The sequence below is a fragment of the Aythya ferina genome (genome assembly GCF_964211825.1).
Source record: "Aythya ferina genome assembly, chromosome: 1".
NCBI lineage: Eukaryota > Metazoa > Chordata > Aves > Anseriformes > Anatidae > Aythya > Aythya ferina.
Genome location: NC_140296.1, coordinates 76,956,946 through 76,980,006, shown reverse-complemented (window position 1 = coordinate 76,980,006; position 23,061 = coordinate 76,956,946). Strand labels below are relative to the sequence as shown.

General features: G+C 36.8%; 1 protein-coding gene across 5 annotated transcripts in view; it reads left to right on the top strand.

Moving 5' to 3' along the window:
• Nucleotides 1-14,638, top strand: part of MID1 (midline 1) — a 250,455-nt gene extending 235,817 nt beyond the window's left edge. For all 5 annotated transcript variants that reach the window (XM_084537854.1, XM_084537855.1, XM_084537853.1 and 2 more), the window contains exon 10: nt 1,571-14,638. In XM_084537854.1, coding sequence (XP_084393980.1) covers nt 1,571-1,919 — 349 coding nt within the window. In that variant the 3' untranslated portion in view covers nt 1,920-14,638. The remainder of the gene's footprint in view (nt 1-1,570) is intronic.
• Nucleotides 14,639-23,061: the final 8,423 nt, after the last annotated feature.

The window sequence follows — 23,061 nt, the reverse complement described above, 5'->3', positions numbered from 1 at the left end:
GTATGTAAGATTATACACGAGAATAATCTTTGGTTCACACCAAAGGTCCATGCAGGTCCCAGCACAGTTCCTCTGACAGAGAACAGTAACAGGTGCATGGGGAATGGTATAAGAGCAGATCTAGCATATACTTTTACACAATTTGTCAGACTATTTTCCCAATTTCCAGCACTTTCAGATTCTGGAACTTATTCTGCCAGACAGAGCATCTTTATATTTAGAAACCCATACAGAACTTTTCCTCTATGATTGTGGTTGATTGTTTTTTGAATCTACAGAAAACACATTTCAAGATTTTAGTGAGCTGGAAAGCTAAGAAGGTTTCATCTTATTTCTATAACAGAGCAAACATTTGAAGTGTGATCATGCTTCTTTACTAGATATGAAAGATCTTGCTGTCATTCTTTTGGAAAACATAGCAAAACAGAAAACAAAAATACAGAATATGAGGACAATTTGATGACCCAGATTTACAGGGGTGGAAGTCAGATACAGCTCTGGGGAACCAGTGGGGAGCAGCAGTGCCAGCTCTATGCCCCAGGCTTCACATCCTGGGGCAGGAAATGGAAGAGCATGTTATTCTATTCCTGAATAATCCTCTCAGCCATAAAGGGCTGGGTTGCAGGGTCCCTTTAGTCAGTAGAAAAGATGTTATCCTTTAAGATTCAAAGGCAGCAATCATGATGGAAGTTAAAAAAGTAAAAATTCAGTAAGCTGTTCAGGTATGTCCACTGTCTCAAACAAGAAAAATGTTGTTTGCCAACTTCAAGAAATGAAAATAGAGTAACTTATGGCACATTAATCTCTGGTGGTTGAAAGCCCAACAAATACTGCAGTGTCTCTAGAATGTGAGGAACTTTTACATTTCTTTATTATATGAAAAAACAGGTATTTGCCCTGGGTGTCCATTAATGAGAACATTTTCACAATCCTTTTACCCTGGACATTTTGCCATGAATTACAGTTTGCAGAGTCTTCACCTGTAAATGCTTCACTTGGTGCAATACCCAGTCTAAAAAATGTTCACACCAACATCTAGCAAAACACATTTGGGAATGGCAAAAATGTTTTTTTGTTTGTTTGTTTGTTTGTTTTTAATGTGTTCTTTGATGTCTACTCTTGCATTTGTCCTTCTGTGCCATATATTAAAGGAGAAATGAGATATCAGATTAGGTGACAGATAGCAATGTATTTTAAAATCAGTCAATTCTTCTGTATTCATCTGTTTAGAAGTGGAAATGCAAGACCCAGTAATTTAAACCCTAAGTTGCTGAGTACTTAATAATTTTCCTTTAGAATACCAGAGGCATGTGTTCCAAAAAATTACCATAGCAGCCAAACTACAAATAAAGTGAGGGACAATTAAGTTTCCCTGACATCTCAGAAGTAAGAGAGACATAGGAAAAACATTAATTAAACCCATGCCGATATTATGGTGCAATTTCACTTATTTAGAACTTAATCAGCACAATCAAGAGACTGGGGAGTTCCAGTGAGTTCTCTGGCTGACACAGCAGCCTATGAGCAGGGCAGGAGGCACTTGCTTTCCTGAGTAGTTTTTGTTTTGCAGGTATGCCATTGGTATTTCATACAAGTCAGCCCCAAAGCACGAGTGGATTGGGAAGAACTCTGCCTCCTGGGTGCTCTGCCGCTGTAACAACACGTGGGTGGTGCGACACAACAGCAAGGAAATCCCAATAGAGCCCGCACCTCACCTCCGCCGTGTTGGCATTTTGCTGGACTACGACAACGGTTCCCTTGCCTTTTATGATGCCTTGAACTCCCTGCACCTTTATACCTTTGACATTACATTTGGGCAGCCCGTGTGCCCCACATTCACTGTGTGGAATAAGTGTTTGACCATTATAACTGGCTTGCCTATCCCTGACCACTTAGACTCCTCTGAGCAGCTGGCATGACTGCTGAAAGCCAAAAGGTAGGAGGACGCATTTCCTGAGGGCAGGTGCCTGCAGGAGCTTGCCAGAGCTGGCAGACTGCCTGGCATCCCAGTTGTTGCTGTCGAACCTGGACAGAAGTGAAAAGGGAAGAAACTCTCTTTTCTGAGTACTTTGTGCAGGACAAGAAGTGGCTTTAATAATACCTTAGAACTCTTTTTGCAGTTGCTTTTGTTTTGATTTGTATTTAGTATCTTACTGGAAGATTTATAAATTATTTATAAAAAGAAAAAAGGAAAAAAAGAAAAAAAGAAAGAAAAAGAAAGAAAGTGAGAGAGAGAGAAAAGGGAAAGCCTGTTTTGGATACCTGGAAAATGACTTATTTGCTTTGCACATTGATGGTCCTATTCATTAAAGTTTCATCAGCCCCTTTACATCGTTTTATTTTACAGTGGATAAAAGCAGGAAATTGGAAGGATGGAAACTGTGCAGTGGACAAGTCAGTATACTGCTGGTTTTATTCATACCAATATTAGTGCTCTCATTACCGATCTTATTGAATGCAAGATCTCTTAATTTCTACTTTCCACATGGGAATGTGCAGACCAAATAGAATGAAAATAAACAAGCAAGGAAGTGGAGCTAGACAACACAGCAAAAGAAGAAAGTTTAATTTACTTCTGTTCATGGTGCATTATGTTCTCTGTTCATAAAACACGTGTGGAGTATCTCCTAGAAATGTGAGTGTATAAATCATCTGGTGATTTATTTTATTGATGGCAACATTCCCGTCTGCCAGTGTTTCACTTTCATGTTTGGGAAACATTGTAGAATCACTGAGGATGTGAAAGACTGATACCATCTCTGAAAATCAGCAACACTGGAGGAGAGCAGCCAATCCAAGGTCTGACTGTAGATTAGTTTGATAAATCACTGCATCATTTAAGGTTTGATTGTAATGGAAGATGTCATGGTTCTGATGGTAGACATGTGAATGCTTATTACTAATTTTACGAAGTTCAATACAGCAAGCCCAGCCAATAACTCAGAAGTGAGACATGAGCCACCTTACCATTGATTTTAAATTAAATACAAATGTTTTGTTGTTGTACACTATGTAGTATCTATAACAAAGCAAGGAAATCAGTTTTGCATGTGCTGTGTGGAGAAACACTACAGCTGTAGTTTGTTCATAATTATCATTGTCTTGGGTTGTTTGGGGAAGCACAATTCTCTTTGTGAATGAGGAGTAAATAACAAATTTTCAGCAGGAGTAGGAATCTGCACAAGCAGGCCCTACATTCATCTTGGTGTTAGTGGAAGAACTTCAATGAAGTCAACAGAGGTTGTACCTATTTAATCTCAAAGCTGAATCAGGTGCATTTTTTTTCTCTTTCCTTTCTACAGAGTAGAAACCCTTTGTAACTACTACAATACTTATATAAAATGATCATTTTGGAAGATACTTGAGGCATATGACAAATTTAAAAGAATGGTTTTCTTATGGTGTTTTGTTGTTACTATGCAAGTGGTGTAAATCTGCCTGTGTAGGAAGTTGAATACCAGCTTTAAAAAAAGATTTTCTCTGTAATTACCATGCTTTAGGTGTCCTTTGAAATGGATGCCTTAATGCACTTTGTTCACTAATGGGTCCAGAATAAAATGGTCCCAAGCTCAGCTTCAGATTTTTTTAAAATACTGATTCTGCAGGTACAAAGCTGCACTACAGTTTGCCTTATGATGATATAGAAAACTTATGAGCAAGGTGATGAATACATACATGTCTACAGGGTTTATTTTTCCCTTTTCTAACAAAAAATAAATGTCTGTCCATATTCCTTTCATTTCACTTTACATGCTCTGCTAACTGGTGAATTAAATGGAGAAAAGAGTGACAGTACAGTGCTGGTACCATGGCTTTCTGATGCAGTAGTATCTCATGGTTCACAGGTAAGATTGGTGCAGAATTGACATAAATACCAGAAAATATGTACATACAGCGTACTACAGTGTTTATCTTTGTGTCTTTAGTAATAAATAAATGGATATGCTTAAAAATGAAAAAGTAAATTAATCCCCAAACATCGTGTTTTGTATCTGAATACATTGCTACCTCTACTACCTGGTGTACGTTGTCCGGATAATCTGTCCTGGGATGTTTGGAAGGTAGCTGAGATGGCATGAAAATTATTATAATGAGCTGACAGGTGATGACTGATAAGAAGTAGTGATAAAAATGTACAGAAGGAAGGGAGTCTTAATGTAGGATTTTTGCCAAGTTTCCATCCAACAGGAAAGGGTATATTGCCACTGTAAAAGTAGCAAAGCTGTGTACCTCCTTTTTTGCCAGAAATATTAACTCTAGAAGCTGATTTCAGTAGTGGACAAACTGAAAATACTGTTCAGTGTTTGGCCATACAATGTTAGCAGAGATTGAGTTGGAATTAATACCATGAATTTGGAAAGATCCCCAGTGATCTCACATATTTTCATCTTAAAATTAAATTGTGAGTTCAAAGACAGATCATTGTTTTGGTGAAAGGAAAAACAAATGGTCTGAAATCTACAGGCCTTGCTGTATCATTTATATTTCAATACAGAATACTTAATTTGGAGCTAAATCACATTGCTTCAGTACAGTATTAATTCAGTCAGTATGTTATGTGTTTATATGTTTGTGTATATATATGTATGGGTATACACACACTAGTATATGTCCAAATATAGTGTAATGTGTGTATATACATACATACATGCACACACAGCATGACAATACCTAGTCAGGTGCTCCTTTTTTGCTTGTTTCTTGAATTATTTTGTATTCTGTATGGACTATGAGGAAACAAGTTCACTATGAATGGTATTCATCTTGACAATTTTTAACAAACAAAATCTGTTCACTTTACAATACTTGATTCAATGCCTGATTAATCAATAAAAGCATCCATTCGAAACCATAGCTTCTGTGGTCTGTGGCATTTTGCATGGTCCATAGGAATCTATTGAAATCTGGGGGAATTGTGATCTTTGTGTAAAAGCAAAGCATGTTACTTTAATATAGAGTGCAGTCTTAGATGAAGGCTTTTCCCTGATTTTTCAAAGTTTTGTGACTAGAAATGAGGTAACATTTTATAATGTCATGTTTAACAAAGTCAGGTTTTTGAGGAATAGAATTCTAAGATGCAAGCAATGAAAATAATAGATAAAGCCTATATTGGTATAATCATTTTTCCAAGGTTATGTTTCAAAGCCGAGCTGTGATTAAGCAGAATTAGACTAAGCCATAGAACAGCCTCTTCAGAAAACAGTAGAATCATCTCAGAGTCATCTAAACTCTGGTCTGACTTGAGGTAATGGAATGGAAGGGGTCAAATTTTTTTTGTTCTGAGGCCAGATAAAATTTTCCATATGTTAGTCTTCCATGTGTTAATGCACATCTATTAGGGAAAAATCATTTAGGCTGTATGTTGTAAATTATTTAGTAGACTGTCTTTAGCCCATTGTAGTTTCCCAATGATGGCTTTCAGAGAGCAGGCAGGGAGCTGAAGATGTTGTGTTTTCTGGACATGAGTTTATTCTTTCTCTGTATTGGTTATCCTATTTCTCACTTTCCCCAGAGGAGAGACTCCTGCTGAGCAGTGGGTCCCAAATATGAGAAGCATGAAATTCCCTCAGATGTGGGTACACTATGAAAAGCTGGAAATGGGCAAATACAGATGAAAATGTATATACATTGTTCATTATAAGAGCAATGGCAGGTCACCGAATGGGAGTGTGCATCATAAGCGTTTTAACCCTGCCTCTTAAGTGGGAAGACTGTATTCTCCTCACGGTAGAAAACACAACAGGACGCTATTGACAGCTGAAGTGTCAGCTCTTTAACTAGTTCATTGTGAGATAGCCAGAATATATAGCACTATGAAGTACTATTTGCTATAGGAGATTTTTTGATAATTATTTGACATCAGACACAATATAAGTATTTCTTTCTTAATTATTCTGACAACGCAAATGTCTACTAGTTCCCAGATTCTGCTGGTAGTTATAACAGCACAAATTCAAGATTACCCACCTACCAAAACAAAGGGAGAATTGCTAGTGGCTCTACCTGTACCACCAAAACTGAGCTTATTGGCTTTAATTGGAAACTGTCTTCATTTTTGGTTTAGGAGCGAACAAGTGTTGGATCCACAGCAAGAGAAATTTCATGCTGTTCCATCACAGTTACTGGTCAGCACATACCTGGCCTGAAGGCCATGAGTGGGGCAGACTTGGGAAAACAGTGGCTTATTTTACGTCATCCAGCTGTATTTACTGTGTAATTAAACACCAGCTCCTTGAGGTCAGTCTATCTCCTTTCCCAAATGGTAGGTTTCCCTAAAACAGTGCTCCCAAAGGTGAAAATCATGACGTTTCTGGTATTCCCACATCTGATCAGAATAATTATATGTTTATTCTGTCTACAGTTCATACTATTCAGTGTCAAAATGTTTCCTCCTTGTGCATAACTGCCACACCTATGTGTTACGCTAAAATCAAGCACAGTCTCTGGCCAGATTGACAGCCTTATGGTTTATTCTATCCCCTTTATCTTATATACTCTTGCAGGAGCACAGAGGTTTGTTTGTATCCCATAGCCTCTCTTCTACAGCTCTTATGTCTGGCTCATTGAAATAGTGTCATTTCCATATATTTTGTCTGGTCATCTTTTGAAGGATGAAATGTAAATGTGACCAGGTTGACCAATCAATCTATCTTCTCAATTATAGCTAGACCTTCTTCAATGTCATCTTTATTGAGCTTGTTGAAGCTTTACTGCCAAATTGTGAGTTATTTGGCTCCTATATTTCATTTAATGTATAGGTTTTTGTTTTGTTTTGTTTTGTTTTTGTTCTTGTTGTTTGTTGGTAGATACTCAGGGGCCAGCAAGCTTTTTAAAATTTCAATCAGCAGAGAGATGTGTGAAAACATGGTGCCTCATGTTTTCAAGCTGCTTTGTGCAATTTTTCACTTTGTGATCTTTAGGACTTTATCTCAAAGATAATTAAAAGCATGCACAGGTTGCTTATGTACTGATGCACTGGCAAAATTCTCATAACACCATCTCTAATATCTTTTCACATGTTGATCTTTCCCAGAGTTGGAATGCATGTCCAGATATAGGAATGTAAGGTGCAGGGTTGTTTTTTTTGTGTGTCATTGGGCTGATTGCACATTTAAAATTATGACCTTCAGCACAGTGTTCTGAACTTCAGTCTTAATCTTTGTCTTTTCTACAGGGAGGAAAGCCCTGGTACTTCCAATAGCTGATAGTGGGTCTTCCAAGTTATACTGAGTTGTTTGTTTTTATTGTGCTTTTTGAACTGAAAGAAACTCTTTACATTTTAACCTTTGATTTAGCATTTGATTTTCATACAAAAAAAGTAAAAGACTAAAGAGCAGTGGTGCTAACAGTAGTGCAGTGTGAGTAAGACTTGGTTTGGGCCATGAGGAATAAGGCATCTGTGTGCATTAATCTTGGTATAGATTTGAGAGTTATGGGACTGAATACATTCAGTGTTGAGGAAGCCCCAGTTTAGAAGCACAACAGTGTATTGGGAAGGCATGTCTTCTAATTTTTTTATCCTTATTCTCCCACAATGTGAGTGACAACATCATAATTACTGCTGCCTGAGAGAGGCAGAGGTAGCAAAAGAGAGAGTGCTGGGAGGGATCATTCAGAATGGCAGAGCAGCTGGAAACCTGCCACTGCTGCCTGCCCTCATGCCATCCTGCAGCTCTACAAAGCAAGTCTGCACCTATTCTGCCTTTTGATACAGCTCAGCCCCAATCTGCATTCCCAAATGACAGAAGAAAAACAAATAAACAACAAGAAAACATCTTGCAATTATATGTTTGAGATCCTAACATGAATAAAAGCAGCAGGGCAGGGATGACAGCCCCAGGCCTTGATTCTCTTTTTATTCTACTTTTGCCCAGATTTTTTACATATGTTGACTTCAAAAGAGATTTACATAAAGGTAGGTACAACCCCATGAATCTTCAGTTTCCAAGGGGTCAACAACCAAGTAAAGCAGTAGCCTGTGTGCTAACAGCTCAGCATTCCTATTAAATCATATCTTTGTAGAAAGCACATTAACTGCTAGCAAAACTGCAGTTCCTCATGAGCTGTTTCCTAAGGCCAGCACAGGTGTGCTTTAAAATGTATGGTTCAATAACATTCTTCTTGGGTGAATTGTTTGGGCAACGCTTTGCTGTTTCCCCAAAGCAGAGTGGGAACAATTCTCTTAGCAGGTGCTGTGCTGCTTTTACAGAAATATAGATAAGCTTTTATATAATTTTTCAACTTAAGACTATTGTTCTTGGCCTTCTTTTTAAAAATGAATAAGAAAACAAGTTTAGTAGCACACTTCCTTTAAGTTTTTATCATAATTTATATAATTATTTGAATGCATGGAGATGTTTTTTCACAAGGAATACCACCTAGTTTCTTTATAGTGTACACAAACATACAGTAATTAGGATTATTTCTGAAAATCCATGCATTCATAAAATAGCTTATATTCTCCTTTAAAAGACTGCAAATGGAGGCTTTGTGTTTTGCCTAACAGCCATTAAACTCAAAACAATTGAAAACAAAAGTTTTACATGGTTGGACCACTGAAATATTTAAAAATGACAGCCATCTGCCACATAAGAGGATATTAAAGTTTTAACTAGCATTTTTATTATTTTTTTTTCCCCTCGATTTGTTACGTGGATAACAAATTATTCCCTTGAAAATATTCTTCTGCTATCTTTCCATTTCTTCTTTCTTTATGCTACTACTCTTATTTTCAGACATCAAAAGTTAGAATAACAAGAAGTGTGTGTGTAAGGGGGAATACTTTTATGTTTTAAAAAGTTGGATTTATTTTTAATTTCATTGAAAATTACCTTTTTCATGAGGCTTACAGAAAATTAAATGAAAGTGAAAATGTTACTGTAGTATGTTATTGAAACAAGAATATTTTTGATGTAGAAGTTAAAGAAAGAATTCAGATAAGCCTTTCACTCTTCTACAAATGGAATTATTTTATTTAATTATATTTGGCTTAATAGTATTGCCCTCTAATTAAAGCAGTATTATGAAACCTGATTAAGGAGCACATCCAGAGGAATAGCATATTATTTTAGGATATCACTGTAACAAGCCCCCTTTAATAGCAATATATGTATATATATATTCAGCTTCATTAATATAAGCAAGTTTGGGTTTTGCTGTTTTTTAAATATATATATATATAATATTATAGTTATTATATATATAATTTATATTTTATATATATATATATATATATATATATATATATATATATATATATATATATATATATATTCTTTGTCCTCTCCAGCAGCAGTTCCCAGACTAGAAAGATCCCTTTCTTTTCCCTTTCTTTTGGGAAACACAGGGACTAATTCCTTTTGTAACTGGGAACAAGTCCTTCATATGGACTTGTCCTTCATATGGACTTCATATGGACTGCCTTCATATGGCAGGTATGAAGGTGCTCCTAGCACAGTGATAACATCTCCTATTGGCATGGGGCAATTTGGACTTTATTTCTGTCATCTCTGTGTGAGTAGTAGTTATGGACAAATTAAGAATAAAATGGGTTCATGTAAATTTGTAAGTGTGGGTAGAGGTGGAAAGATTCACAATTCATTCTCTGGTGAATCACAACAATTACAACCAGTGGTAGACCCAACCCAGAAATAGAAATGAGCAAATGGAGATTTGTTAGTTAATAAAACCAGTAACGTATCTTTTTAATTTCTTTAGCTGATTGCCTTCTCTCTCATTCTGTTCATCACTTTACATCCAAATGCTCATTGAACATCTGTAAAAATTAAGAGTTGAAAATGCTACTTTTTTTCACACACACACACATTATATATATACATATATAAATCCAGAACTGTTAGGCTTTTGTCAAGATAACTTGAAAGCAAATTTTGCTGATGTGAAGTCAGTTGCTTATGGCAGAGGGTAAAAGTGAAGAATAAAATGAGACCTAGCTATTGAGTGCTAGTGCAGACTGAGTTCAGGAAAGTGTAATTCTGCTCATAAACACAGTAAACATCAATTTTAATCAAAATTATTTTTGTGGGTAGGAAGAGAGAAACAACTGGATTCAGCCTTGTCACATGCATGAGTAATGATCAATACAAATTATCACAACTGCTGAAACAATTGAAAAACGGGACTCTGCCCTTTTACTCTAAAATTAATAGTTTGTTTTTTTGTGTGGGTGTGTGTTTTTTTTTTGTTTGTTTGTTTGTTTGTTTTTGTTTTCCTTTTTTTTTACTGGTCATAGCATTCCTGCATTGCATTTACATACATTTACATACATTTAGACAAACAGGAGGTAATATTAAGAAAGTGCCCCAAGTAATGCTGTGAATTCTTAGAAATGCAAGACCAATTGTAGAAATTAGGATAAATTCTTGAACGTTATACAAATGAACAATAGAAAAAAAAATTATTAACAGTCTGTAATTCAAAGAACTCTACCCAAACCACATTTTCTTGTTACAATCTTGATAATGCCTTCCTGAATCCCTTCACGGAGAGTATGAAACAGGAATACTTTGTCTTTCTGCTGTTATGAAGTCAGTGCTTCATATTAGTATTACTTGGAAATCTCTCAGGATGAATAAATATAGTAGGAACAAGTAATGAGTTCTCACCAAGCTTGGAACCTAAATAAACCATTAGCCAGTTTCAAGGCTGAATTGCTATCAAGTTATGAATGCTTTCATCTATTTTTAACTTTATAAGAAGCATGTAGAATTAAAAAATGTGACCGGTTTTATATAGACATTGGAATAGATGTCACTTTTTCCAGGTAAAAAACTGCTGTTTGATACAGTGACAGGAAAATATTTTTATGGATTTGGTATAAACCACCTGCACTTGTGCTGATTCTAATGCACAGAAATGTGTTTTTGCTTTAGGTCCTGAGAACCTTTCATCTGTGTAGGGAATTTAAATTTCTGCAAATCATGCAGAATGGTTGGTTGTTGTATGTGGGTTCAGCTTTCCTCAAATCAGGCTTTGGGTTTCCCCAAATGTAGTAAGAGAGGCAAGCTAGATCCAAAAGGTCTCCAGCTCTAATCCTTCCCTGACCTCTGTCATGACAGGAACAGTGAGGCCACAGGCTAGTCTTGTCCCCACATCTACTATGGCAACAAAATTATGTTACGAAGCTTTACCCAGGCCCCTCTGGCAAAGGAACCTGAGGTTAAACTACCTCAATTAGCAAGATTCAGACATTTCTCCACTAGCTTCCCCATCTTCTGTTACAGATGGGAAATGCAGGTTCAAAGAGTAAATTTTAAGTGGCATTTGTCCTCATAGGAAGGTCTGTGTCAGAAGGCTGAGATTATTTTTCCATGTTTCTGTAAGGACATGGAAAGTAGTCTCCTCCTGCCCCAGGTTCAATAGTGCTTGCGGGGCAGGTAGGCTTTGCAGTTCATTAGCTGAAGCTACAAATGATGGCTGAAGGGAGATGGGGTTCTTGTGTCTGTAAACATTTGTCTAGGCATAGCATCAGGAAAGGTGAATAAGATTTTCGTGTAGAAGTCAATACTGGTATGAAAATAAATGCAGTCAGGCTAGGAACATAGTAGAAATTAGGTCCGTAGAAATCAAGGTTACTTCATAGGATAGCAGGAACCTCAAAGTTTCTGCTTTGTGAACCAGATTCAGTTTTCTTCAATCTAAATGCCCAAATGTTAGTTGACTGGGCCTAAGTATATTTTCTAGACATCTTCTATAAGGAATGAGAAATGAATAGCATCTCCAGGAGTCTATTCATCCCAGACATTTTAGCGTCTTAACTTGGAACTGGGAGAATCCAACCACATTACTGATCTTTCTTCATTGGTCTTCTAAGGAGTTAGAGACAGCTAGCATGCACGTAATGCCTGCTTTTTAGACAAAGAAAGACAGATCAAATGACTATCACTCTACAGTCTAATTTAGAAAATTAAATATTGACACTTTTGCAGTGTCAATTTTTTTTTTTTTTTTTTTTTTTTTTTAGAGAGAAACCATGTTTTTCAATAGAATACAGAAATATACAGACAACTTCTGACTTCAGAGGTAAGCAGGCAATTTTTCATTGGCCTAATCAAAGACAAAGCTTTGCATCTTAAATATGGACAAGATGGAACATTGTAAGTCACATTCATATTAAATGTGGACATCTCTCCTACCCAAAAACTCTTCAAGGCACTAAGCCTTTGTTTTTTCAAAGTAAGTTATTCGTAATAATTTTTACAGAAAATGGCCATCCAGGTAAACTCAATGAATGAAAATGCTTCTGTCTGACCACAGAACAAACCTTCTTACAGATTATGTATGCTTACATGCATTCTCTTGCATCATTCATATGCACAAGTATTTAAAACACTTAACTGGTTTGTTTAACCAATTGCCTCAAAATGCTATGTAATAATAGTTAACATTGTTCTTACATTGTCCTTAAAGTTTAATAGACATTGCCATCAGATGTTCTCTAGCACTTCCTGAATTCTTTAATCAACTACATGCAATTAACATCTTACTAAAACTAGAATATCTAGGTACCAGTTAGCATGACTACATTTTTCATTCCTCACAACAGTAAACATATATTGATATGCTAGACTGAGTACAAGTATCAAACATACACTACCTGTGCCAAATGTTGTTTTTGTTTTTGTTTGTTTTTGTGGAACCCCAGCACAATTCTTTTATAATGCAAAAAGCAGCCAACAACTATAAGTTAAAAGGAATGTGTAAGAGAAGTGCTGGTTCTTTAACATGCAAGTTGGATGCTGAGGTCAAAAGTGCTTTTTCTACTATGTAAGTTATTTGCATCTTCTGTAAAGGAAACAGAGCTGGTTTTCTGAAGGATAACTGAGACTCCTTTTGATATTCATGGCAGATTGTTTTGGATGGCTACCTTCCAGAAAATCTTAATGGGGAGAGAAAAATATTCTGTGGATGAATGTAAATATTCCTTTTTCCAGGGTTTTACCCTAGACTCACCTCTCTAAACTGTACACTCTTCTTTCAGAGGTTTCTTTTCATCTGTTTCTAAACAGCATGAGTATTTATCTATAATGATGCTGTGGTGAGGAATGATCCATCCTTCAGGTTAACAGAGTGCACAGTTGAAAAAGTCCTTCACATGCAAAATATTGCTAACTGCTTGTTCTTCATAAAAGGGAAGGAAATGACTCACACTGGAGAAATGTTATAGTGAAGACTGTTGACACTTCATGCTGATATAAAAAAAAAAAAAAAAAAAAAAAAGTTCAAATAAAAGATGAGAGTTTCTGTAGAAAACATTTTCTGATGGGAAAAGAATTAGTGCTCCAGGAAAGTTAACTAAGGGAAACTGCCAGAAAAACACCTGAACCAGGCAAATACTTTGGAAAAGGGTTGGCAAACAAGAATTTAATGGAGTTCAAGTCATAAGGAAAAGTGGAATATGGGCAGCACTGAGGCAGTCTGGGGTGCATTGGAGGGATGAGTCTGTGGATTCCTATTTGCAAGGACTATCAGAATGGCCTCTGAAACTGGACTGGAAAGGCACACCGAGGCTGTCCTGCCTAGGGGTTTCAGAGTCAGGAAAAACAGCAGAAAATAATGGAACTGAAGTACAAATGAAGTAAGAAGGAATTGGGAACATTTTCTTTTCCTTCTCTACTCATTAAAAATAAATTTGAAATATCCATTACAGCATGAAAAATTTTTGTAAAACAACACTCTTCTCCTTACCTTTGTGGTATGTAACATCAACGGTTATTGAAATGGTGAAAGCTTTCAGACTGTAACTTATTTCCACAGATTGTGGCAACTTGCTTCACTACTGTTGTTAGTTTTTACCATTTGAAGAAATTATTTTTTTTATGTCTGCTGCCTAAAAGTCAATCTATGATCCTAATTCACATGCAAGTAAGGCCTTACCTCAGTAAGTATTTCTCAATATAATTGTGGAATCAATGTTATCTTCTTGAAAACCCTGAGTCCTTCCAATAGCATGGTGGGAAAACAAAGCAACTTTTTTCTGGCTCTAACTGACCCTACCCAGGTTTCTGGTAAATGATGTCATTAGGCGGGTACAGTGTCTCTGTGAGGTCCCTAGGCGCAGGAGCTTGGTGTGTTGATATAGCAGAAGTAGTACTTTTACACAAAAAGGACTTTTACACAAAAGCAGGTACTACTGAAGTGGTTAAGAGCACTGCTGGATGGTTTTGTGCTAAGCTGTTGGAATGGAATGTGGTGAAGGTGGTGAGGATGTTTGATAGTGGATGACAAGGACGTTTTGCCAAGACATTGATTACGTGTCACTATTGAGGATATTAATAAAATGTAACCACAGTCACTGTAATACAGAAAGATTTCGACAAAATCTTTGTAAGGTTATTGTGCTCCAAGTGATGTTAAAATATAGAATTTATGTAAGTGTAAATGAACTGAAGTTTAGCTATTGGAATAAAAATCTGCAGATGCATTGTGGGATATGTATAAATGAATGTGTAACCTAGATGATTTGGGTTATAAAAGATGGTACTTTGACCATCTGTCAGTGATTTTCTTTTACTCAGCTAAGGAAATTGTGGATATGAAAAGAAATAACAATTTATTAGCAAGTTTTTGGATTGTAAGAATGTGTTTTGATTTTTTGTAATAAAGAATGTTAACTCTACTTCTCATTTCTGTTAAAGTAAACCTTTGATTTTCAGTAATAATTTTAGTTTGGGCAGAATTAAGCTTAGCAAAAATAAGAGTGGTAATTAAACCTTATTTGATCTCAGTTTAAGATAATGGTCAACATACTAGCAATTTGTTCATGAATCACAGCCTCACTAAGGAATTCCAATTGACAGGGAATCATAGGGTATATAAGGCTGGAGGCAGTTTTCCAGAAATCCATCCCAGTACTAGCCTTGAGAAAAACAGTGAAAGCTACAATGTGTGAAAACATCAGGTCAACACATGGGTGGGTTTGCCTGGTTTTTTGTTTGTTTGCTTTTTGTGTGTGTGTGTGTATGTTTTTTATGACCCAGGATAACAACCTTCATGCCAAAAGGAAAGGAAGGGCTCCCAGCCATAGATCAAGATCACATTAGATCAAGGTGAATCCGTGAAACCCAGCCACTTTTCCTTGCTCACACAAGCTTTCTGTCCTATATAACTTCACAGGAACTAAAACATTACTAGAACAAAATTAAATTATGGTATAGAACTGTTAAAGAGTAATAACAGCAAAGCTAAATTTGGAGGTGTGTACCAGCTAGGTGGAGAACAGACACAGGGTTTACTAAGAATAATGAGGTGTGGACAAGATGAGTAAAGCAAAGTTCTGAGTGTTTTTTTTCTCTCTCTCTGAATTGACATAGTTTTGAGAATGTACGAGAGTCAGAAATTCCAGCCAGGAGTAAAGGCTTAATTTCACTTTTGGCTGAAAGACAGCTTTCCATCACATTCCTGCAGCCTTGCCTCAGAGATACCTTATCTAAACTTGCTCAGAATAGCATACTGAGCTCCTGCTAGAAGAATTGCACCTATTTAGTCACCTTTAATTACATAAAAAATGAAAATAGTATAAAGTATATGAGCCAACTAAAATACAAGATTTATAAACTGTACACTTTTTTCCTGGCAGAGGCATAACATGACACATAGTTAGTAGTTCTTTGAATTAACATGCTTTATAATCATTTTAGTCATGGGAAACTCAACGAGTTCAGTGTGCTTACAACTATTCCAGTCTTGTGTTGGTCTCCTATCAGTTCTTCCAGGCAGGACTAGGCCAGGCCCAAGTGGTAATACCAAATACATCATCCTTTGCATTCTCAAAGTATATTCTGAACCCCTTTATGGTGTTGCAGCATATCAGCACAAATGAAGTGTTAGCCAGATCACTCATGGACCTACTGAATGACCTTAGTAGAAGCTAATGTAGACACCAAGAGCAATGGACATCCAAATACGGAAATGTTTCACTTGCTGTACTTGAAGACCAACATCACATCACCTGCACGGTTTCTTTCCTTTTTTTTTTTTTTTTCTCTTTCTCTCTCTCCCAGTCAAAATTCCCCCATTGCTTCTGTCTTTCCCATTGACCGTGTTTTTCAAGATTTATCATCATTCATATTGCTCCCTTGCAGAGTTTTTTCAACTGATCCAAGCTGTTATTATTAAAAAGACTGTGCTGAAAACTGGATAGAAAATTCAGTGTAAGACTTTAGCAGCTATTTGAAGAGCAGAAAGATAAAAGCAATCATCTTTCAAAGGTACCACCAGTTTTCAAATCCCAATGTGGTGCTTGCATTTCTCATAACACCATGGCAATATTGAATAACATACCCATCACAACCAATACAACCCCTGTAGACTTCTGGAGAGCTACCTACACTCTGTCTTCACCCTGTCAGAACCATGTCTGTTTTTAATCCCACCTTGTTGGTATCATGTTTGTTCTTAATCTTATGCTGAAATGAATTTAAAGTCTAGCTTTGTGTCAGCTGCAAATGTAATAAATATGTCTTCTGTTCTCTTCTTTGGGGTGACTGGGAACTAAACGAGTTCTGTTCAGCCTGAGACAGACCCTCCCTTCCTCTGAGAAATACCTTTCCGTGCCAATATTGTGACAATGAACTTAATTATAAATATTCTCTGAGCAGAGTTTTTCTAACTGTTCTTATACCCACTTGTTGTAGTTTCAGTCTGATAATATCTCCTTTTTTTTTTTTTTTTTTCTAAGTCTTTGTCATATGAGATAGTGCCAAAAGCTTCACTGAGTACTATGTGACAAGTATGTGCCTCTTGTCTCCTCCCAGATCTGGTTACCCTACAGCAGAAGGAAATAGGATTTGTCAGGTATGTTTGCTCTTGAAAAATACATGCTAGCTTTTATTCAGATTAAGTTATTTTTGAGGTCTTACCAATTTATATTACAAGAGCAGGTACATAAAGATCTGACAATGGTGTTTTTTCTACAAAATTGATTCTCTTTCCAAAAACAACCAAATGCCTTCTTCAGATAAATTTATGCACAGAATAAAACAAAACAAAATATATCAGAGCAGCTGAAAGATACTCTGTGAGATGTTTGGTTCAAAATGAAGACATCCAAATGACAACATATAAGTGTCTAGTACCTAAGTATAGGCATCTAGTGCTTCCTGAGATGCCCCAGGGCATGGGAGATGTATACATGGGCTGGCAGATATGCCACAGGATCTAGGGGACAGTTTCTCCAAAGCAGCAAACAAGGTATTCTAGCCACATAAAATGGTCCATAGTTAACAACTGGGTCATTCCTTAGTTGACCTAAATTAATTGACCTTAATTTTGTCATTTTAAATCTCTAATGGAATCTCTGTTCATTTTGTTTTATGTTACTGCTGAACCTTGATCCCCTGTTTTTAGTAGGCCTTCTTGGGCATATCAGCTTGTCATCCTGAGGCTTAGGCTAAAAGGGAAAACAAAAACCAAAATAAACAAAAGGAAAAAAAAAAAAAAAAAACACACTTCTGTCTATTTCCTGCCCTTTTAGAATACAGTTATTTTTATGTAGGATAGGAAGGAGGAAGGGTATCTTTCCCCTTTGCTATATCCTCCTCATAACAGAATTATCAGTAACTCTATTTAACTGCCTTTGTGTCAGTAATTACAGTGAGCCAGAAACCATTCCCAGCACTGCTACTTGCATTTGAATTACTGGTGTTCTCTCAAGTTCTGAAAAAAGTCTGGAGGCAAAGAAAGGGGATTCATGTACTGGTCTGACTTCAGAAATGTCCTTGGTGGATACAATAAGTCACTAGCCTAATCCGGAAAGAAAAGAGATCATATGAAAAAATATATATATATTCTCATAGTATTGGGAATCAGAATAGCACTGTGATGCAAATGGAGAATCTTAGAATCAGAAAGGAATATATATAAGGAAAAAGAAGGAGTCAAGTGAAGTTATTTTTACTTGCACAGAAGAAGCTAACAGGCGCCCTCATATTTTCGGTATGATTAACAGAAGGCACGAATTCCTCCATCTACATCATATGATTAATTCTTTTAGGCACAGATCTCTTTGCTCTCAGAAGCAAAGGAGCCACTTACTGCAGTGGCTGGAATTGCACATGGGTTCTGCGTTGGCTCTGTGATACTTTCCTCCACACGTGTTGCAGAGGGGTAGATGGATTCACATCTGCTGGAAGACAAGGCTCTCTGCCTGGAAAAGGGAAAAGGTTATTTCTGCAGTCCTAACAGGGGCCAAATAACTGTTCAGGTGCAGCTGCCAGATCCCTAGCTGGCTGGCTCTCCCATCTGCCTGCTGCCTAGGGAACCTGGGGCACACTCATCTTCTGCAGTAGTCCCCTCCACTTCAGCAGGCTCCTGCTGACCTCCATACCCTTGATGGGTATCATGGTTCAGAGTTTGTTTTCTATGTGCCATACACATGTGGGGATGAAAATTAATCATGGTAGCATGCTGCTTTCAGTATTAACAGGGAGACCATCTGTATGGCAAGGACCCATTACACACATAATTATATTCTCTTTTAGGTATGTCCACTTTGGCAAATGCCCACTTTTCAAGCTGGCCATATACAAGCCAGTTGTGGTCTGGAAGCTGCAGACCTGTGTTAACATTGGACTTTCCCAAGTTGACGTAGGAAAAATGAGAGTGAGTTGCTCTGCTGTGACATAAGTCCCATGCTAGCAGAGCTGTAAACTTTCCAGCTGAGGCATGCTCATAGATGGTGTTCTCAGAGCATGCGCCTTCTCTACCCATACGCGCATCTGTGCGTCAACCAATTAACATCTCATCCATCTTTGTAAGTGAAATACAAGCTAAGTTTTCATCAAATGGAAACAAAATCATTTTAAAGTGTCCTAGCAACCAGAGTTAGCAACTTTGTTTCTTTAAAAAAAAAAAAAAAAGATTTGCAGCCTCACATATTTTCCAGAGATACATCAACTAATTTAATCCAAATTCCTGTGCAATAATCATGTCTTTTCTGTGTTTAAAAGAAAAAAGAAAAGAAAAAAAGGAAAGGAAAGGAAAGGAAAGGAAAGGAAAGGAAAGGAAAGGAAAGGAAAGGAAAGGAAAGGAAAGGAAAGGAAAGGAAAGGAAAGGAAAGGAAAGGAAAGGAAAGGAAAGGAAAGGAAAGGAAAGGAAAGGAAAGGAAAGGAAAGGAAAGGAAAGGAAAGGAAAGGAAAGGAAAGGAAAGGAAAGGAAAGGAAAGAAAAGAAAAGAAAAGAAAAGAAAAGAAAAGAAAAGAAAAGAAAAGAAAAGAAAAGAAAAGAAAAGAAAAGAAAAGAAAAGAAAAGAAAAGAAAAGAAAAGAAAGAAAAGACTATCAGAATAGAAAAATTCAAAGAAAAAAAATGAAAAAATGTATTCACAGAGTTTAAAAAAATAATCCAACTTTTTTTTCAGGACCAATTTTAATTCAGTATTAAAAAAAATAAAATAATAAAATAATAAATAAATAAATAAATAAAAAAATAAATAAATAAATAAGTATGTGTTCCAGTTACAAAGAATCTCACCATTTTACCTGGGAAGCTATTTGAATTGCATGTCTCCTCTTCTCAGTGTCCCCAGATAAGCTGCTCTCAGCCTTCCCAAGTTGAACATTTAGCACCCTTCAAAGCACTCAGTAGCAAGCCTCATCTTCAGCTTTCTGTGGAGTACTGAGTAGGATGAATTATGTCTCCTAGGAGGAGCAGGTACTTTCAGGACCTTGATGAGGGTCTTACACTATTTAAGGAATGGTTTTATCCCAGTCTACTTGTACATCAGTGGATAGCTTCAGTAAATTCATGTTTGTATATTCACAGTATATATTACTTGCCCTCAATATTTTGTATAAGTAGCTGAACGTTTTGTGCGGACAGCTGCTAGTGAGGGGCAGGCAGGTACACCACACGGTGCCTGCTCTGGGTCTGGCTCCATTGGAGAGCATCAGCATAGACTCCCTCTATGGGGAATCATTAAATGAGGCATCTTTCACCATGTGCAAAGACTTGAGAGTACACAGCAAATATTTCTTGGCTAATTAGTGCTAATAAGCTCATCACTCATGGCTCATCACTACAGGGCTGTGCTAGCCCTGTAACCATCAGGCAGGCAGGGAAGTGCCATCCCCATCGCGTGGTCTGTTGCTGAACCACCATCTTCAGGAGTTGCCATCTTCTGTCTCTCTAAATTCCCCCACCCAGGTTTTACAGCCTTCACTACACCATTTCTCCCTCGACCCCTGGACTACCCATTACAGGCTTTTGTCTTTGTTTTTACTATTCCTCCACAGGGGTAGTGCTAAGCCCCAGTGGAAGAGCCAGCCCTGGGGCCATATGGCTGCCCTGGCAGGCTCCCCTGCTCTTGGCATTAAAACTTCATTTCCACCAGTTATTTACACCAGCACCTTCCAATGTGAGTGTGTCTTCTATGTAGGAGCCTATCTCAATGTAGCCTTGAAGATTTCAGCCAGCAGAGAATTCTCATATTGAAATTTTTCCAGAAATTGATGTAACAGAATTATGGTTTAAAATAAAAAATATAAAATAAAATAAAATAAAATAAAATAAAATAAAATAAAATAAAATAAAATAAAATAAAATAAAATAAAATAAATTAAAATAAAATAAAATAAAATAAAATAAAATAAAATAAAATAAAATAAAATAAAATAAAATAAAATAATAAAATAAAATAAAATAAAATAAAATAAAATAAAATAAAATAAAATAAAATAAAATAAAATAAAATAAAATATAAAATCTTGCCTTAATTACATTTTTAATGAATCTGGTTTCAGCTGCAAATGAAAGGATTTTAGGATGTTTTAACAAACCAGAAATCCCTTTTTGGGCAATAGCAATAACTAAAATGATGGAAGTGGAATATTTCTTAGACATTTCATTGACATTTTACGTATGAGTTTTTACAAAAGGAAAAAGAAGTTTTGGTGGGAAAATTATCTTTTTCCCCTCCTGTTTAAATCATCAGAAGGTTCAATAAACAGAGGAGCACCTCTCTCTGCTTGTCATAGTCTCAACTTTAATCTCAGCTGTAAAAAGCCAGTCAATTGTCAAGACTTAAAAACCTCTACTGTGAAAGGGAAATATAATAACCTTTGCTGCATATACACCAGGTGTTGTTCCCTAACAAGCACTGCTGATAGAGTGATGTTTCATCTTTGACAGTAATATATAACATGTATTGAATTGCAATAAAAACTCTTTCCAGACACAGTATCTTCCAGGATTATAAATTCTATGGACAAACCATATGATTCTATACAGTGGTATTGAGTATTGAATAGTAGTGCCAGGGAACTTTGGGTAATGTTGTAAGTTTGATCTCTTACGTGGGAAAAATCCAGAGTGTTTAATAGCTTTATTAAGTGGCGAGATTTTGCTCCTGCATATCAGGTCAGCAATAAATTCTTACATTACTACTGTTATAAAATGCAGTAAGAGAAACATGAGGCTGTGTTATATGACTCTCCTGGAGGAAGGGTGGCTGATTCACTTCCCTTAGTGCTTCACTGTGACTGTAGGAAACACCAGATTTATATAGAAAATTGGGAAGAATTGTGATCCAAGCTCAGTACTACACCACTGCAATTCAATGTACCACTATTGCAAAATTCATCTAATTATAATGATCAAAATGAATTGTTACAGAAGGCAGGTTTTGGGAGGCAAAAAAAAAAAATATTATTAAAATATTCTGAGAAATCTGCATGAGCTGAAAGTGAAAGGTAAGGGTCGGAAGAAGAAAAGGCTAGAGGAAGAAGGTAGAGAAGTCACTCATTTTGATAGAACTTAAAAAATAAAAAATACAAATAATAATAATAAGAAGAAAATCTCACAGCTCTTAGGGCCTTTGCCTAGGATATCTTTGCATTTTCTGTAATACTCAGCTCATTGTGATCACTGAAAAGTAAAATCCAGGTTTTAAACCAGCCATGGCTGTGAACTCGAACCCAGGGTAAAGTTGAGAGAAAGGGTTAATGTAGCCCCAGCAGTTTAGCACAAGGCAGAAGTCTGCCTCTTTGTGCTGGAGCTTGAAGCACACCTCCAGGCAATAGTAAAGTATGTTACAGGATTCTCAGGAAGGCATTAAGCTTGATGTAGCCAAGGAAGTTTTAAAGTGAACTGGGATTAATCTTGCCTGCCAATTAAATGCTAATCACTTAGCCTAAACTAGCACTTCGCTTCCTGCTATAGCCAGGAGAGAAGGATAGACACCTCCACCCTCTGCTGAATACCCGGGGTGGGGTGAATCACCTTTCATAAATATCTGCAAGACTCCACAGCATACAAGAGCCTAGATGATTAGCTAAACTAACAATTTTATTTTGAAACGGCTTAAGCTGGGTAAGATGAATTTCACTGCCGGAGATTTTTCACTGCTAGATTCAATTGCCCAGACAAATGCCATATGAATCCAGTTCTATCCAAGCTCATAAACAGAGGAAAACATGGAAGTGGGGGGGAGGGGTAGCATTTCAGCTATTTTGTTCTTTCCTTCCAGATAACATTGTTTAACTCTGCAGTGGAAAGTCTGAGTCAGCAGCTTTTCCTCTGGACGCCGATTTGTCCTAGACAAAAAAGTAGTAGTCTATATAAAAGTAGTCTTATGATATGGCTGGCTATACCAGAGCATCACTAGCCTTCTGTGGGCCTGACATCACAAAATTTCCAAAAAGAGCATTTTGAAAAGAGACTTTATTGCCCATCGTGAGCAACTTACTTTTGCTGAGGAGGAATATTTAAGACCACAGTAATGTCAGTTGCTCAAGGAGTGGTGACACTGTAACCCATGGTCTTTAGTTCTTGTGCTGCAGAGAGCCAAATTATAGGAGCTTTGGGATGTGATTGGTATTCATTGCCCCAAGTAATACTATAGAGCCTTCAGGACTACTACATCCCAGATATGAAGCATGTTGGCAGATGTCACTTGCTTTTCATTCTCTGCACCTCAGTAATTTTCCCAGGCTGGAGACGGGGAAATGGGTGAAGTGGCTTTTCTAACTTCCTTATTCTTTTTGAAACTATGGCTGTTTTCAGAAAGAGTTTGACAAGCTAGCTTGCTTCAAGAAGGTGTTGAAATT